Source organism: Limulus polyphemus, unplaced genomic scaffold (genome assembly GCF_000517525.1).
Source record: "Limulus polyphemus unplaced genomic scaffold, Limulus_polyphemus-2.1.2 Scaffold1959, whole genome shotgun sequence".
Classification (NCBI taxonomy): Eukaryota; Metazoa; Arthropoda; class Merostomata; order Xiphosura; family Limulidae; genus Limulus; species Limulus polyphemus.
In genome coordinates, this window is record NW_013667569.1 from 32,756 (window position 1) to 44,589 (window position 11,834).

Here is an 11,834-nt window from a genome sequence, read left to right on the forward strand (position 1 = left end):
TTCGTCCTACTTATTAAACTAAAAAAAAAACATATAATAAATAAAAGAAAAAATTTTTAAAGAATTCCCAGAATTATCAAAAACCAACACTTTATGGAATTCTTTCTGATTATATCATTACAAACAGTACAATTATCTTTAGGCAAAGATTAAGGTGTTTCTCACTCTGCCCTTTTCAAATATTTCTTTGAAAAAAACCTTCACACGAGTTCAGAAAGAGAATTTTCAATAAAGAAAAAAAAACATCTTATTTGACAGGTGAAAATAATAATCTTGCACATTACCAGGTCATGCGCATGTATCTATACATAAAAACAAAGAGGAGAGCTTACCCCAACTTTTCTCAGCAAATCTCCAACAATGTTGAGAGCAGATATTCTAGCTGAAGGAGTCAGTGGAGTATGACCAGCAGACTGCAAAACTGCAAGGGAGGAGGGGAGAATAGTTATTTCAACAGCTGAAGTACAAAACTATACATGTGTGAATGTTCCATAAAAACTATAGCCTTACTTTATCCATGCTGTGTTCACATGGGTATCAAAATCCGGTTATTACTGTTATAAGCATTCAAACTTACCGTTAAGCCATGGGGGGAGGGAGAGGGGAATATATATGCCCGAGGAACATTATTTGTATTATTATTTTAGTACTTGTAACATATTTGGACAATGAATTAACAGAATAGTTGACTTTGCATTTTCAAAGTAAAAAATTTCCAGAGGAACTTGTGATATTTTTGATAACTACAATTAACTAATCCTTAACTCAGAGACTACAACAGTATTTTTATAACACTTACTATTGGTGTGGGGTATATTATAGTGAATCATATTGAGTAGTTTTGTTTTTGCCTGTTACAACACTTGGTGTATGGAACTAAACACACAAAAAAAGTGTAACATACAAAGTAGACTGCAGCAATAATTAGGGAAACTAATAGGTACTCTCTAATAAACAAAATAATGAGTTCACAGGCAATTTGGTTCATAACTAACTTAGGAAAATGTATATGGACCTGACCTGTAATTCTGAGGTTAAAATAATCAACAAGAACAATAAAACTAAATGTATTTCACACTCCTGATAGTTGTGACTTTTCATAAAATATATACAAACTATTATTAAAAACAAACAGGCTTTCTACATAAAATCTGATCAGGCACATTGTGCTATTACATGAACAGTAATAAACACAAAAAACTGAGGTTTTTTCGCACAATGAAAGGTAAGACCTTTATTACAAGTTACAGCAGAATAGTTTTGGTAATAATGTTACCATCATCACAGTAGATACTAGCCCTGATGATGGTAACTCTGCTGCCAAAACTAGTTGGCTGTAACCTATAATATTTAACTTTTATTGTGCCAAAAATTTCATTTTTTTGTTTTTTACTCTCAAACCTTTCTATATGTTCAAAAACATGATTATTTCTTAAATTCATGGACAGATTTGTCAATATATTAATAGAATAGTTGCATTTTATACAGTAAAAGTAAAAACATTTACTAAATCAATGTTATTTTTGAAAACTATTTTTATCAATTGGTAGTCTTCAGAGAAATCAATACAAGCAATAAATCTCTAAGATGTGTACATTTGCACACCTAATGTAGGTGTGGCATTTAATTACATTTTGACACCCACAAAAAGTATTATGTACTAACATTCTAACAGAATGATAATTTACTCTGACATATTACTAGGTCAAAGTTTTTTTTTCCCTCCAAAAATGTAAGAAAACATGACTCACAAGAATAGATCTACTAACTGTATTACAACAACAAAGATAACAATTTAACATTTGAATCAAAATATTTCATTTTTAGAAAAAGAGGGTCTAGATGAAGGAAGTTCAGGTTTTAAAATAATTCGTTTATCCACTATAAAGAAATATATACATAAATACAAATGTCAGAAACCTTGGTAGTCAATCAGCAAAGTGCTATCAATTCTACATGCACCATGAATTAGAGAAAAATACATTGTATGAGAAGATAAGGGTCAATCAGCATGTTTCTCTAGATTCTTCATTAGTTGGCTGAGGTGGCCAACTAACAACTTCTTGAATAAAATATGCAAAACCAAGATTGACATGGAAGTGTTAGAAATTCATTAAAATCTCTCAACAAGTTTGATATAATATTAAACTTTTTTTAAATGTTTAATGAAAAGAAACCGATAACTTAAGCTTTAGTTACTGAAAAGAAGAAAACTTTTCTATTTTACATATAATTATAAACTTGAATAGAACGCTAAGTAATTCACATTTATTCAACATATTCAGAGCTTTCAGGTGCTAGGTTACGACTTGCTCTCAACAGCTGCAAAGGAAAGCCATCAAGTCTTTATATATATATAAAGACTTGATATTTTTCAGTCAAGTAATATATTTTTGGAAAAAGTACTTTAAAAACTGTCTTGGTTATGCATTAATATGTTCGTGGTTTGTATAGCACAGCAATTAATCTGACACTTGAAGATAATTATGTAACAAGAAATGAACTTTAAATAAGTTTCACTGAGAAAAAGGTCTTACCTTTATTTGGTGATGTTGTCTGTGTTTCATTTTCTGTTGTCAGTTTATTGGAATCAACCTCTATGATGGTTTTCTTTACCTTTCTGTCATTATCAAAGCAGATAGTGTCATTATTAATCTGTTTATTCAAACTCTGGTGAATCAGTAGTTCTTGTCGAAGATCTGGAAGAGATATTTATTAACGTATCATTTTATCCTCTTCTTTTAACACACAATTATAAAAAGAAAGATAGACCATGCAAATTTTCACAACAGATCTCAAATTAAGAAATAACTATCATAGTTCATTGTAAATAAAATATAACGTTTATACGCATGAACACAGATGTTTTATGATGAATACAAAATATATCCCTTCAAATGATTACATGCGAACTTTCAAACAACACGTATAGATATAGATTATTTGTATTAAAGATCAAAAGACTGCACAAAGAAAGTAAGTTCTACAAACACTGTCATAACACATCGAGGCATGACCCCCAACGTAATCCACATTTCCTAGTACAATAAATGCCAGGGCAAATTAATGACTGTCTTATCTCTATAACTAAACAAAGACTTTTTGAATATTTTTTCCTTTGCATTGGTTTTCTAAACCTAACGTGGAATCTTAAACATCCAAAATAAATGTTATCTTTATAGAGCATGAAATTTCTTAACACCTTACCAGTTTACGAACATTTAATTCAGTTAATATAAACTTATGAATATTTACCTTAAGTTTCTCTTATTTCACTGGTTCCAGCTGTTATCAGTGTATATTTTCACTATTGTTTCTTGGTGTCTAGTGTATACTTAAGAAAATTAACAAATGGGGAGTTTCTTTTTGAATCACTATTAAGAGGTAGTTAGAAAGAACATTATTTAAATTTGAATAACACAATTCGTTATTATCATGTTTTGCAATAAGAATTTTATGCTTAAAAAACAAAACACACAACCTCCTAGGATTATTCAAAAAAATTTAATGTAAAGAACTAGAGAATAACATGTAAAAATGTTAAGTACTTGTAACCATAAGAAAACTGAATCAAGCTAGACACAGACAAAAAACCTAGAGTTCAAATCACAATTTATACAAACCTCGTGCTTCATCCTTCAGACGTTGAACCATGGCTGCCAAAGTTTCCTTATCATCTAGCTCACTTTCTAGGAAAGCATTTCTCTCAATAGCCTAGTATGAAACAAGAATTAACAGTTTTATTTACATCTCAAAATTAAAGACATTATTCTAAATAATTTCAACTCTCAGGAAGAACTATAAAATTTGTTAAACCCTATACTTTATTATCCAAGTGTAAAAGACTCTTAAGGGATAATTATATTAAGAAGAAAGCCTGACTTATATAAGGTTACTTTATTATCCTACAGTTTTCACCTGTATCCATTTTACTCAATCAACTTGTCTTAATCAGAGGACATCCCACACAGTAACTAGCCTACTCATGGTGATGATTACTGGCAGTTAGTGATGTCCAACACAGTAACTAGCCTACTCATGATGATGATTATTGGCAGTTAGTGATGTCCAACACAGTAACTAGCCTATTCATGATGATGATTATTAGCAGTTAGTGATATCCAACACAGTAACTAGCCTATTCATGATGATTATTGGCAGTTAATGACATCACATACAGTAACTAGCCTACTCATGATGATGATTACTGGCAGTTAGTGACATCACATACAGTAACTAGCCTACTTAGTCTTAGAGTCTTAGTTATGATAAATTCAAGATGACTTTTTAAATCTACAACTAAATCTTTATTGCAAGAAAACACATGGAAACTCAAGTGTAAGGAAATAGAACAGCACCAACTTTTCTGTTTTATATAATAATCCATACTACGTTTAAATGATTTTAATACAGTTGTATCATTTTTTGTGTGTATAATATTCTACTAATACTGAAAATTAGCTTTCACTAAACAGTGTTGGTTTGTTTTATAAGTTAATGAAGGATTGCTAGCAATTTCTAGTGTTCTACGGGATATGGTGGTTAACAAAATACTGAGGCCCAGCAGAAGCAAAGAAGAATTTCTTTTACAACTTCTAACACAAATAACAGCTTTTTATCAAAGCAATATCAAATAATATTCCACCTTCTGGAATGCAAGATAAGTCATGAAGTGATTAAGTAAATTGTGCAACATCTGTTAAATCCATTATTATAGAGTCTGGTTACGGGACTGAAAAAACTGTTTAATGGATACAAAACTTTGTGGAAAAAAAAAGGGAGAATATACATATATAAAATATAAAAAAATTCTTGCTGAACTGTAGTCAGCCAGGTGGTTAGAACAGTTGAAATAAAAAATTTCTTAAATAACTTCTGTTTTATCACAGTAATTGTACAATTAATCCCACAGGAACTATATATTGCAAAATGTTGGTGAAATTTGGATAACAAATTTACTTACAAAGTTAAGCTTGGTTTCAAAATCTTCTAAAGATGAGACAGTTGCTCTGAAAATGAAGATATTTAAAATTTGAAAAATAATGATAAAGGAACATATAAATTTTTTTTAGTTTCTTAAAATTAAAATACACGCAGTCAAAATCTGCATTGAATTTTTTTTAATACAAATCTCTCCCATGAAATACATTAATATATATATAAATATGATGATAAGGAACCCACTTTTTAGAAAATAAAGTTTGAAGATGGCTTAAATGGTTAATGGAAGAAACTTTATTACAAATGTACCATCTTTGACAATTTTATGTCAACATCAAGTACTATTTTGTTAGGTTGTGCTTCGTTGTTGTATTTTCTTTCATGTTGTACTTTTCTCAGTTATTCAAACAAGTTTGTTTCACATGCCAGTAACATGCAAGTTTTGCGAACTCTCACTTGAGCTACGTGTCATACTCAAGCTAAATATCATGAAATGGACATGGTGAGATCAAGCTTCAACTCATTTTACTCGTTGCTAATTGATTAGCAAGCTGGTTAGTCTCGCATCATCTGGCCTCTGCAATGTAGTTTTGCCAGCAGCATGGTTAGAAATACTGTGACCAAGGTGGATGCTCACAGAAGGTAATGATAAAATGGAAATCACGTAAACTCCCAGTTTTGTTTTACACATTCCTCTTAATTTGTTTATAACTAACATAAACCTTAGACGTGTTGGATTCTTGTGCTTTACCAGCTTTTGGTATTTAAGCTGTAGCTTTTAATAATGAAATACTTTAATAGGAAATATACATATTAACATTTAATAAATGAAATAATTATGTCCTAGTTGAAGTTAAGTTTTAGAAAAAATAATGTTGCTGCTAATAGCAATTCCAAATCTAATAGAAAAAAAAACAACAAAAACTAGCTGCCGTTTCCTTCAAAACTTACGGTTAAGGCCCGTTTACTGGCATGCTAACTAATAAACTATTTCCTTTACTATCAAAGTAATTCTACCTACCTCTTTCCTCGTTCAAGATCGTCATTAGCCTGTTCAAGCTTCCGGACATATTTTATGAGATCTTCCTTTTCAGCTTTGAGAGTGGACACTTCTTGTTGGAGGTTATTAATCTGTCTAAAACCCTCCTGGTGACTCATGTCCAATTTCTCCTGATTATGGAAATACATGAATAACTTTTGTTATTCACTACTGGAGTGTAGATATTGAAAACATAATGATATTTTAATTAACAGAAACAACAGAAAACAATTAGATAGTTACAACGTAGCAGATGTAATAGATGAAAACTTTTATATACAATCCTCTGGAGATCTTTGGTTAGGGAAAACATTTTCAAGCACTTTTTGTCCCTCACCAAAGATTGCCAAGCAGATATTTCATAAAAAATTTACGATTGTGTTTAATTAGCATTGACTTAATTCAAATAGGATTTGTATTTAAAATGAAGCTAATGACACCTTTATTATCAGTTATATATATTTGTAAGTAAGCCAAACTAACTATGTCAATATTAACTATTTTGTTAAGTGGGAAAAATACATCAAATGTAGACACTATAATATATTGAAATGTAAATAAACAGCAAACATCAATAACACTTTTATTTCCCTACAGATCAAACTCAACATTAATTTCAATCTAAACTGTCTAACACAAAACATATTTTCCACATTAAAATGAGGTTCTAATAGGGTTTTTTTTTTCCCTCTACAAGTTCATTGAGACACATGAATGACATAGTCAAACTTGTATCTATTAGTGTTTGTAAATACGTTAAGAAATAACATACATCAGTTTACAAAACCTAACAATGCTATAAAATCATTGTTTTATACATTTGTATCACAATTTATGGATCAGTAACCTGGAATAACACTTCAGGATTTCATTATGTAAATACACATCTAAATAATTCTGTTCAAAGTCTTCAATGTGTACCAGCAAAAACTCGTCACTATGTGGAACGTACCAATAATGATGGTAACTAACCTGTTCATCCCATAATAACATTAACGTAAATAAACACTACGTAATGGCACATACTCTTCTTCAGAAACAAATGTTGTTGTTTACAAAGAGATATAAAAATATATTAAAGTCGGGGACATTAGTCCAAAGCATAATATAATCTACTAGTTTTATAGCTAATAAGGCTGGTGAGGATACATGTATTGATATCATAACTAGTAACATAATTATACCTTTGAGCACCTATTTCCCTAATTTTTTGGCAATATTCAGACCTGACCCTGCAGGCATCGACATGTTCCACTTTTTACGTGACCTATATTAGCGATATGAGGAAAAGCGTGGGTTCCTGTCGTTGACCAGCGAGAAAAGCGCCTGCCGGGTGATTAAATAAATTATTTGTGATTGATTTACGATTGTTTTTAACTGTTATTTAAATCTCAGAATAATTGGACCAAAATAAATTTAATAATCACGAACTAGAAAGTAGTAACAAATAACAGAATAAAGTTAAAAAAACAACAACAAGTATTGAAAAGAGGACAAAAACCCGAAAGCTATAAAAATCCCCAAAAATTAGAAAGGAAAAATTAAGCCCTAAAGACGCAATGAGTACAATAACATTAAATATATTAAGGAGGATATTACCCCCTCCCTCCCAGTGTGAACCAATGTCCTAATTTCGTTCTGTTATTAGTTTAAAAGTCTAACCCATTTGTATGCGGTTACTTTCGGAAATCGACAGCCACAGCAAAACCTATCCAGCCCTGGGGGTGAAAGGCAGTACGATAAACGTCTGAATTAAACTTCTCACCCAGGGCTTAAGTAGTCACGCCCTAATGATATTGACCTTGTAAGTACCGCCTCTGTATTAAATAGAATACAGAAGATATAGGTTGTATTCATCGTTTATCGAACACTTCCTATCAAACATTATCCATTTTCACTCCACACACACACCGTCCGCCCTGCAATATTTACAGTTTTCTGTTGTTAAGAAACAGTTCGTTAATATACCATCGATTTTATTAACGGAGTTAATAACTTGTACATCTTTTATTTTAATATTATTTTACTGTATAGAAGGAACTATTTATGCCGTCATTGATGTATTTTGTTATTAATATGTTTGAAAATTTATTTTTATATGAAATATGACTAAATATAAGTACAAAGTCTAACCAACAATCGGCATGTCAGATCTCTTTCAAATTACGAGGTAAATTGTACTATTAAAAAAAACAAAAACGGGATTAAGAACATCATCACCTGATAAATGTATCATTTTCCTAATAAACAAAAAATAAATAAATAAAATAAATAAAAATAACACATTGGATCAACTTGATTAAATTGTAAAGTGATAGTTTTGAGTTTTTATAGTAACTTATAATTAGGGGTGTAGTACCGCTGGAGCAACGTGAAATTAGGACTTCAAAAACTAAAAATGTGTAATAAATTACGTTATTCAGTTTATAAACGTTACAGAATATTCTGTCTGTTTGTGACATCCCTGTTCACTGGGAGAGCTCTCTCAGACCAACCAAACTTCAATATGTCAGTCTCTCTCGGACGTACCGTGTGACCGCTCCGTCTCAAGAGCAGGTGTCAGTGTTGAAATGGTGAAATGTTTTAGTCATACCCCACATGATTATTGAAACACACAAATATGATATTAAACCGTTAATAAATTACATTTTACATTACGTGCTTCTATACACAAATAAATTATATGGTGTGTTTAAAACGTCCACATTTTAAATAGCTTCTTATTTACATAGTATACAACGAATGTTGCCTTGTTTAAAAAAAGTTATTCGAGTTGGCAGCACAATGTTTGAAGTATTATAAAAGTCAAAGCTGTCAATGTAGCAGTTAGAAATATAGTAAAGTAATAAGATATGCGCTTTAAAAACTTGTTTTAATGTTCGTGGTTTTTCTAGGAAATCCAGTTTGTTTTCTTTGTTTTATCTTGTTACTTAAATCAGAGGAAGTTCAGTTACGTGTAATATAACAGTATTAAGTTTAGTTGTAATATAAGTAGTCTCAAATAACACAGGCTTGCTATGGTTTTATTGTCTTAAAATTTGTGCATGTTCTACAGTATTCCTGTACGCTGAATCCGAAAATGATATCCATTTTTCTCCATCACGTACACATTTTTCACAAAACGTCATATGTACTTTTACATAACTGAATCATTTTCATTGATATTGGGTCACATTTTGTTATGCTTAAAATCTTGACAACCATTGGCTATAGATTTCTCTAGACCAATCGCGACGGGAGTCTTATCGATCGTTCTACAACCAACGAGAATCACACCAATATTATTTATTCATCGCTATGGCAACAAGAGGTTGTGTAAATGACCCAAACATATGTTATATTTGTGGTAAATTTGATCTAAGTAAGTTTTCTTCTTCTCGATTTGTAAAAAAAATCTTAAGGTAACAGAAAAAAATTAATATTATTTTCGAAATCTCCGTAGCTGAATTATGGAAAATTCGTTATTAAAACTAAAACAACTTTCATGAAGTTTAAATTCGCAAGCCTGTGTTATTAGTAGCCTACTCCGTATATTTTCTTTGTTTAAAACAGACTCGCAAAAATGAAAATTAGGTTTTGAATGTGAAATTTTTACCCTGATGGTTAAGTCACGCGTCTGATAAATTTTGGCAGGGATCCAACATTATAACATTCAGCACAAAACCACTGTTTATAATTACCTTCCTGTAACACAACCGAGAAGTGTTATATCAAATATCACAAGACTGGTCAAATGATGCCTTAAGTGTTATATCAAATATCACAAGACTGGTCAAATGATGCCTTAACGAGAAGTAGGAGAGACAAAACTATAAAAAGACAAATAACTGAAATGTAAACAAAATGTATTTTCTTGTTCATTCGTTTAGATTACTGAATTGATATCACGAGTATCAAAATAATGAACAGACACAATTAAAACCAACCCACTTCACTGCCAAAACAGGTATTTTTGTAAAATTTCTCAACTGTTGTTTAATATGATGTTGATGCACATTTACCCACAGAGGTGTTATTTACCTGTGATAACAATACAAGTGCCTAAGCCTTACATCCTCCTTCTTCCACTACCTTGATGTTATGTGTCATGCCAAATTTCTCTCTAATTTTTTTCAATCCATGTGCGGAATGAATTTTGTCATGTGCACTAGTATCAAGGCAATGTGCAAATGTGCGCTACCAGTGTTTTTTTTTTTTAAGGGGAGGGAGGGATTTTCAGACCACCGACCCTATTGGATTATTAGGCCGCTTCGCAATGCTACCAGTTGGCTATTTGTGCTTTAGGCCTATCGACTGCCAGGGTCATTAAAGCCTTCAACGTGTTGAGACTCCTCACCATTACTGAGGATGTGCGCGGCTGAAATAATGAAGTGTGCGACACTTGATTAGAGGGAACACTGGCTATGTTCCTTATTGCTGACTACGACGTACTTTTTACTGCAGGCGGATTTTGCACAACACATTCAGATGTTCCTACCCCCCCCCCCCTCCTTTACATGCTTTCCAAATCCCATTATGTAAGAAGTTTGAGAATGGTACGGAAATAATTCTCGTTAGTATTTGTTGCATCTTACGAGGATGTTAATCTCGATAATTGGATGGATGCATTGTCCAGATGGAGCTGTATCTTGCTGGCATCCAATCCATAAAACTGGAAGAATTCACAGTACATGGATCTATCACATTAGCCTAATGGCATTTATAGCTCAAATCGTTTTCTCTTTTTCTTTGCAACTCTCCCTGGAGGTTTAAACTTATAATCAGAGCTATAATCTGCAGCCATTATAAATCCGTCAGAAAAACTTTCGCAAGCATGTTCTGTTCCGTTTCTGAAGTATTGAACCATTGGCATGACAACTGACCAAACTTTCTGTATACATCAAACTTTAAATATACTTCGTTCAATTTGATGACACACAAGCTCTCGTACAACTGCTCTCTCTCTTCCTATGAATTATCTTAATTACTATTTTAAAAGAGGTTCTTACTTTAGCTACAATTTGTTACTATGCGGTTACTTCCTGTTACAAGTTTAACTACTATCCCCATACAGTCACCACATGAAAGTTAGGCCTTTTTTTCCTTAAAAGAAACACATCTTCCCACGCTTTACCGATATAATTTAGCACTACAATTATCTCCCTTATATTTTCAAAGATAACTTTGTGATCGAAAGTTCTGTAACGTAACCCTCAATTTCTGATGCCATCTGCACTTGCAAGTTTATAAGTACACTCCAGCTAAGTTACAACCAGTGGTTAGAGATCTTTTAATGTTTGAAGTCCTATGCTAAAGGGATAATTAGCAGCAGGTGGCAATGCAAACTGTTATCATAGATCTCGAACAACCTTTGTTATAATGTTTCAAATACGTTCACAAAACATAGGAAAACTTTATAACAGATATGACAGAATCCATTCAACATAATAGAAATAAACAAACAAAAAACTCGTCACTAACAAGAGGATACATCCCACTCATGCTAACACAGTAGTGACGAAGAGTTATTTTTATACAAACTGTATGAATGATGGCTCAGATTTATTTAAAAAATATCACATTTTTTCTCCTTTATAGAAAATTCACTTTCATCTTTCATAGCAAAGTAGATGTCACGCCAAATTAAATCCTAAAATTACCGACTTGTTTTTAAATCATTCATATATTGCACATATTGCAAAAGTAGTTGTTTTTACTTGTTACAATACGAAATGACAAACAAAATGGATGGAAACACTAATATTCTAAGCAAAATGGAATATTTTTCTGTTTCATGCACCGCGTTCAATAGAAATTAATTAATATTAATATAATATATATATATATTATATATATATATATATTTATTTAGTCC

At 31.5% G+C, this 11,834-nt stretch overlaps 1 protein-coding gene across 3 annotated transcripts in view; it reads right to left on the reverse strand.

Moving 5' to 3' along the window:
* LOC106465484 (nuclear distribution protein nudE homolog 1-like) overlaps positions 1-11,834 on the reverse strand; it is a 32,321-nt gene that overhangs the window by 2,151 nt on the left and 18,336 nt on the right. For all 3 annotated transcript variants that reach the window (XM_013925713.2, XM_022393396.1, XM_022393395.1), the window contains 5 exons: positions 5,963-6,111; positions 4,964-5,009; positions 3,624-3,714; positions 2,538-2,699; positions 333-421 (listed from right to left, as the gene is read on the reverse strand). In XM_013925713.2, the coding sequence (XP_013781167.1) occupies positions 333-421; positions 2,538-2,699; positions 3,624-3,714; positions 4,964-5,009; positions 5,963-6,111 (537 nt within the window). The remainder of the gene's footprint in view (positions 1-332; positions 422-2,537; positions 2,700-3,623; positions 3,715-4,963; positions 5,010-5,962; positions 6,112-11,834) is intronic.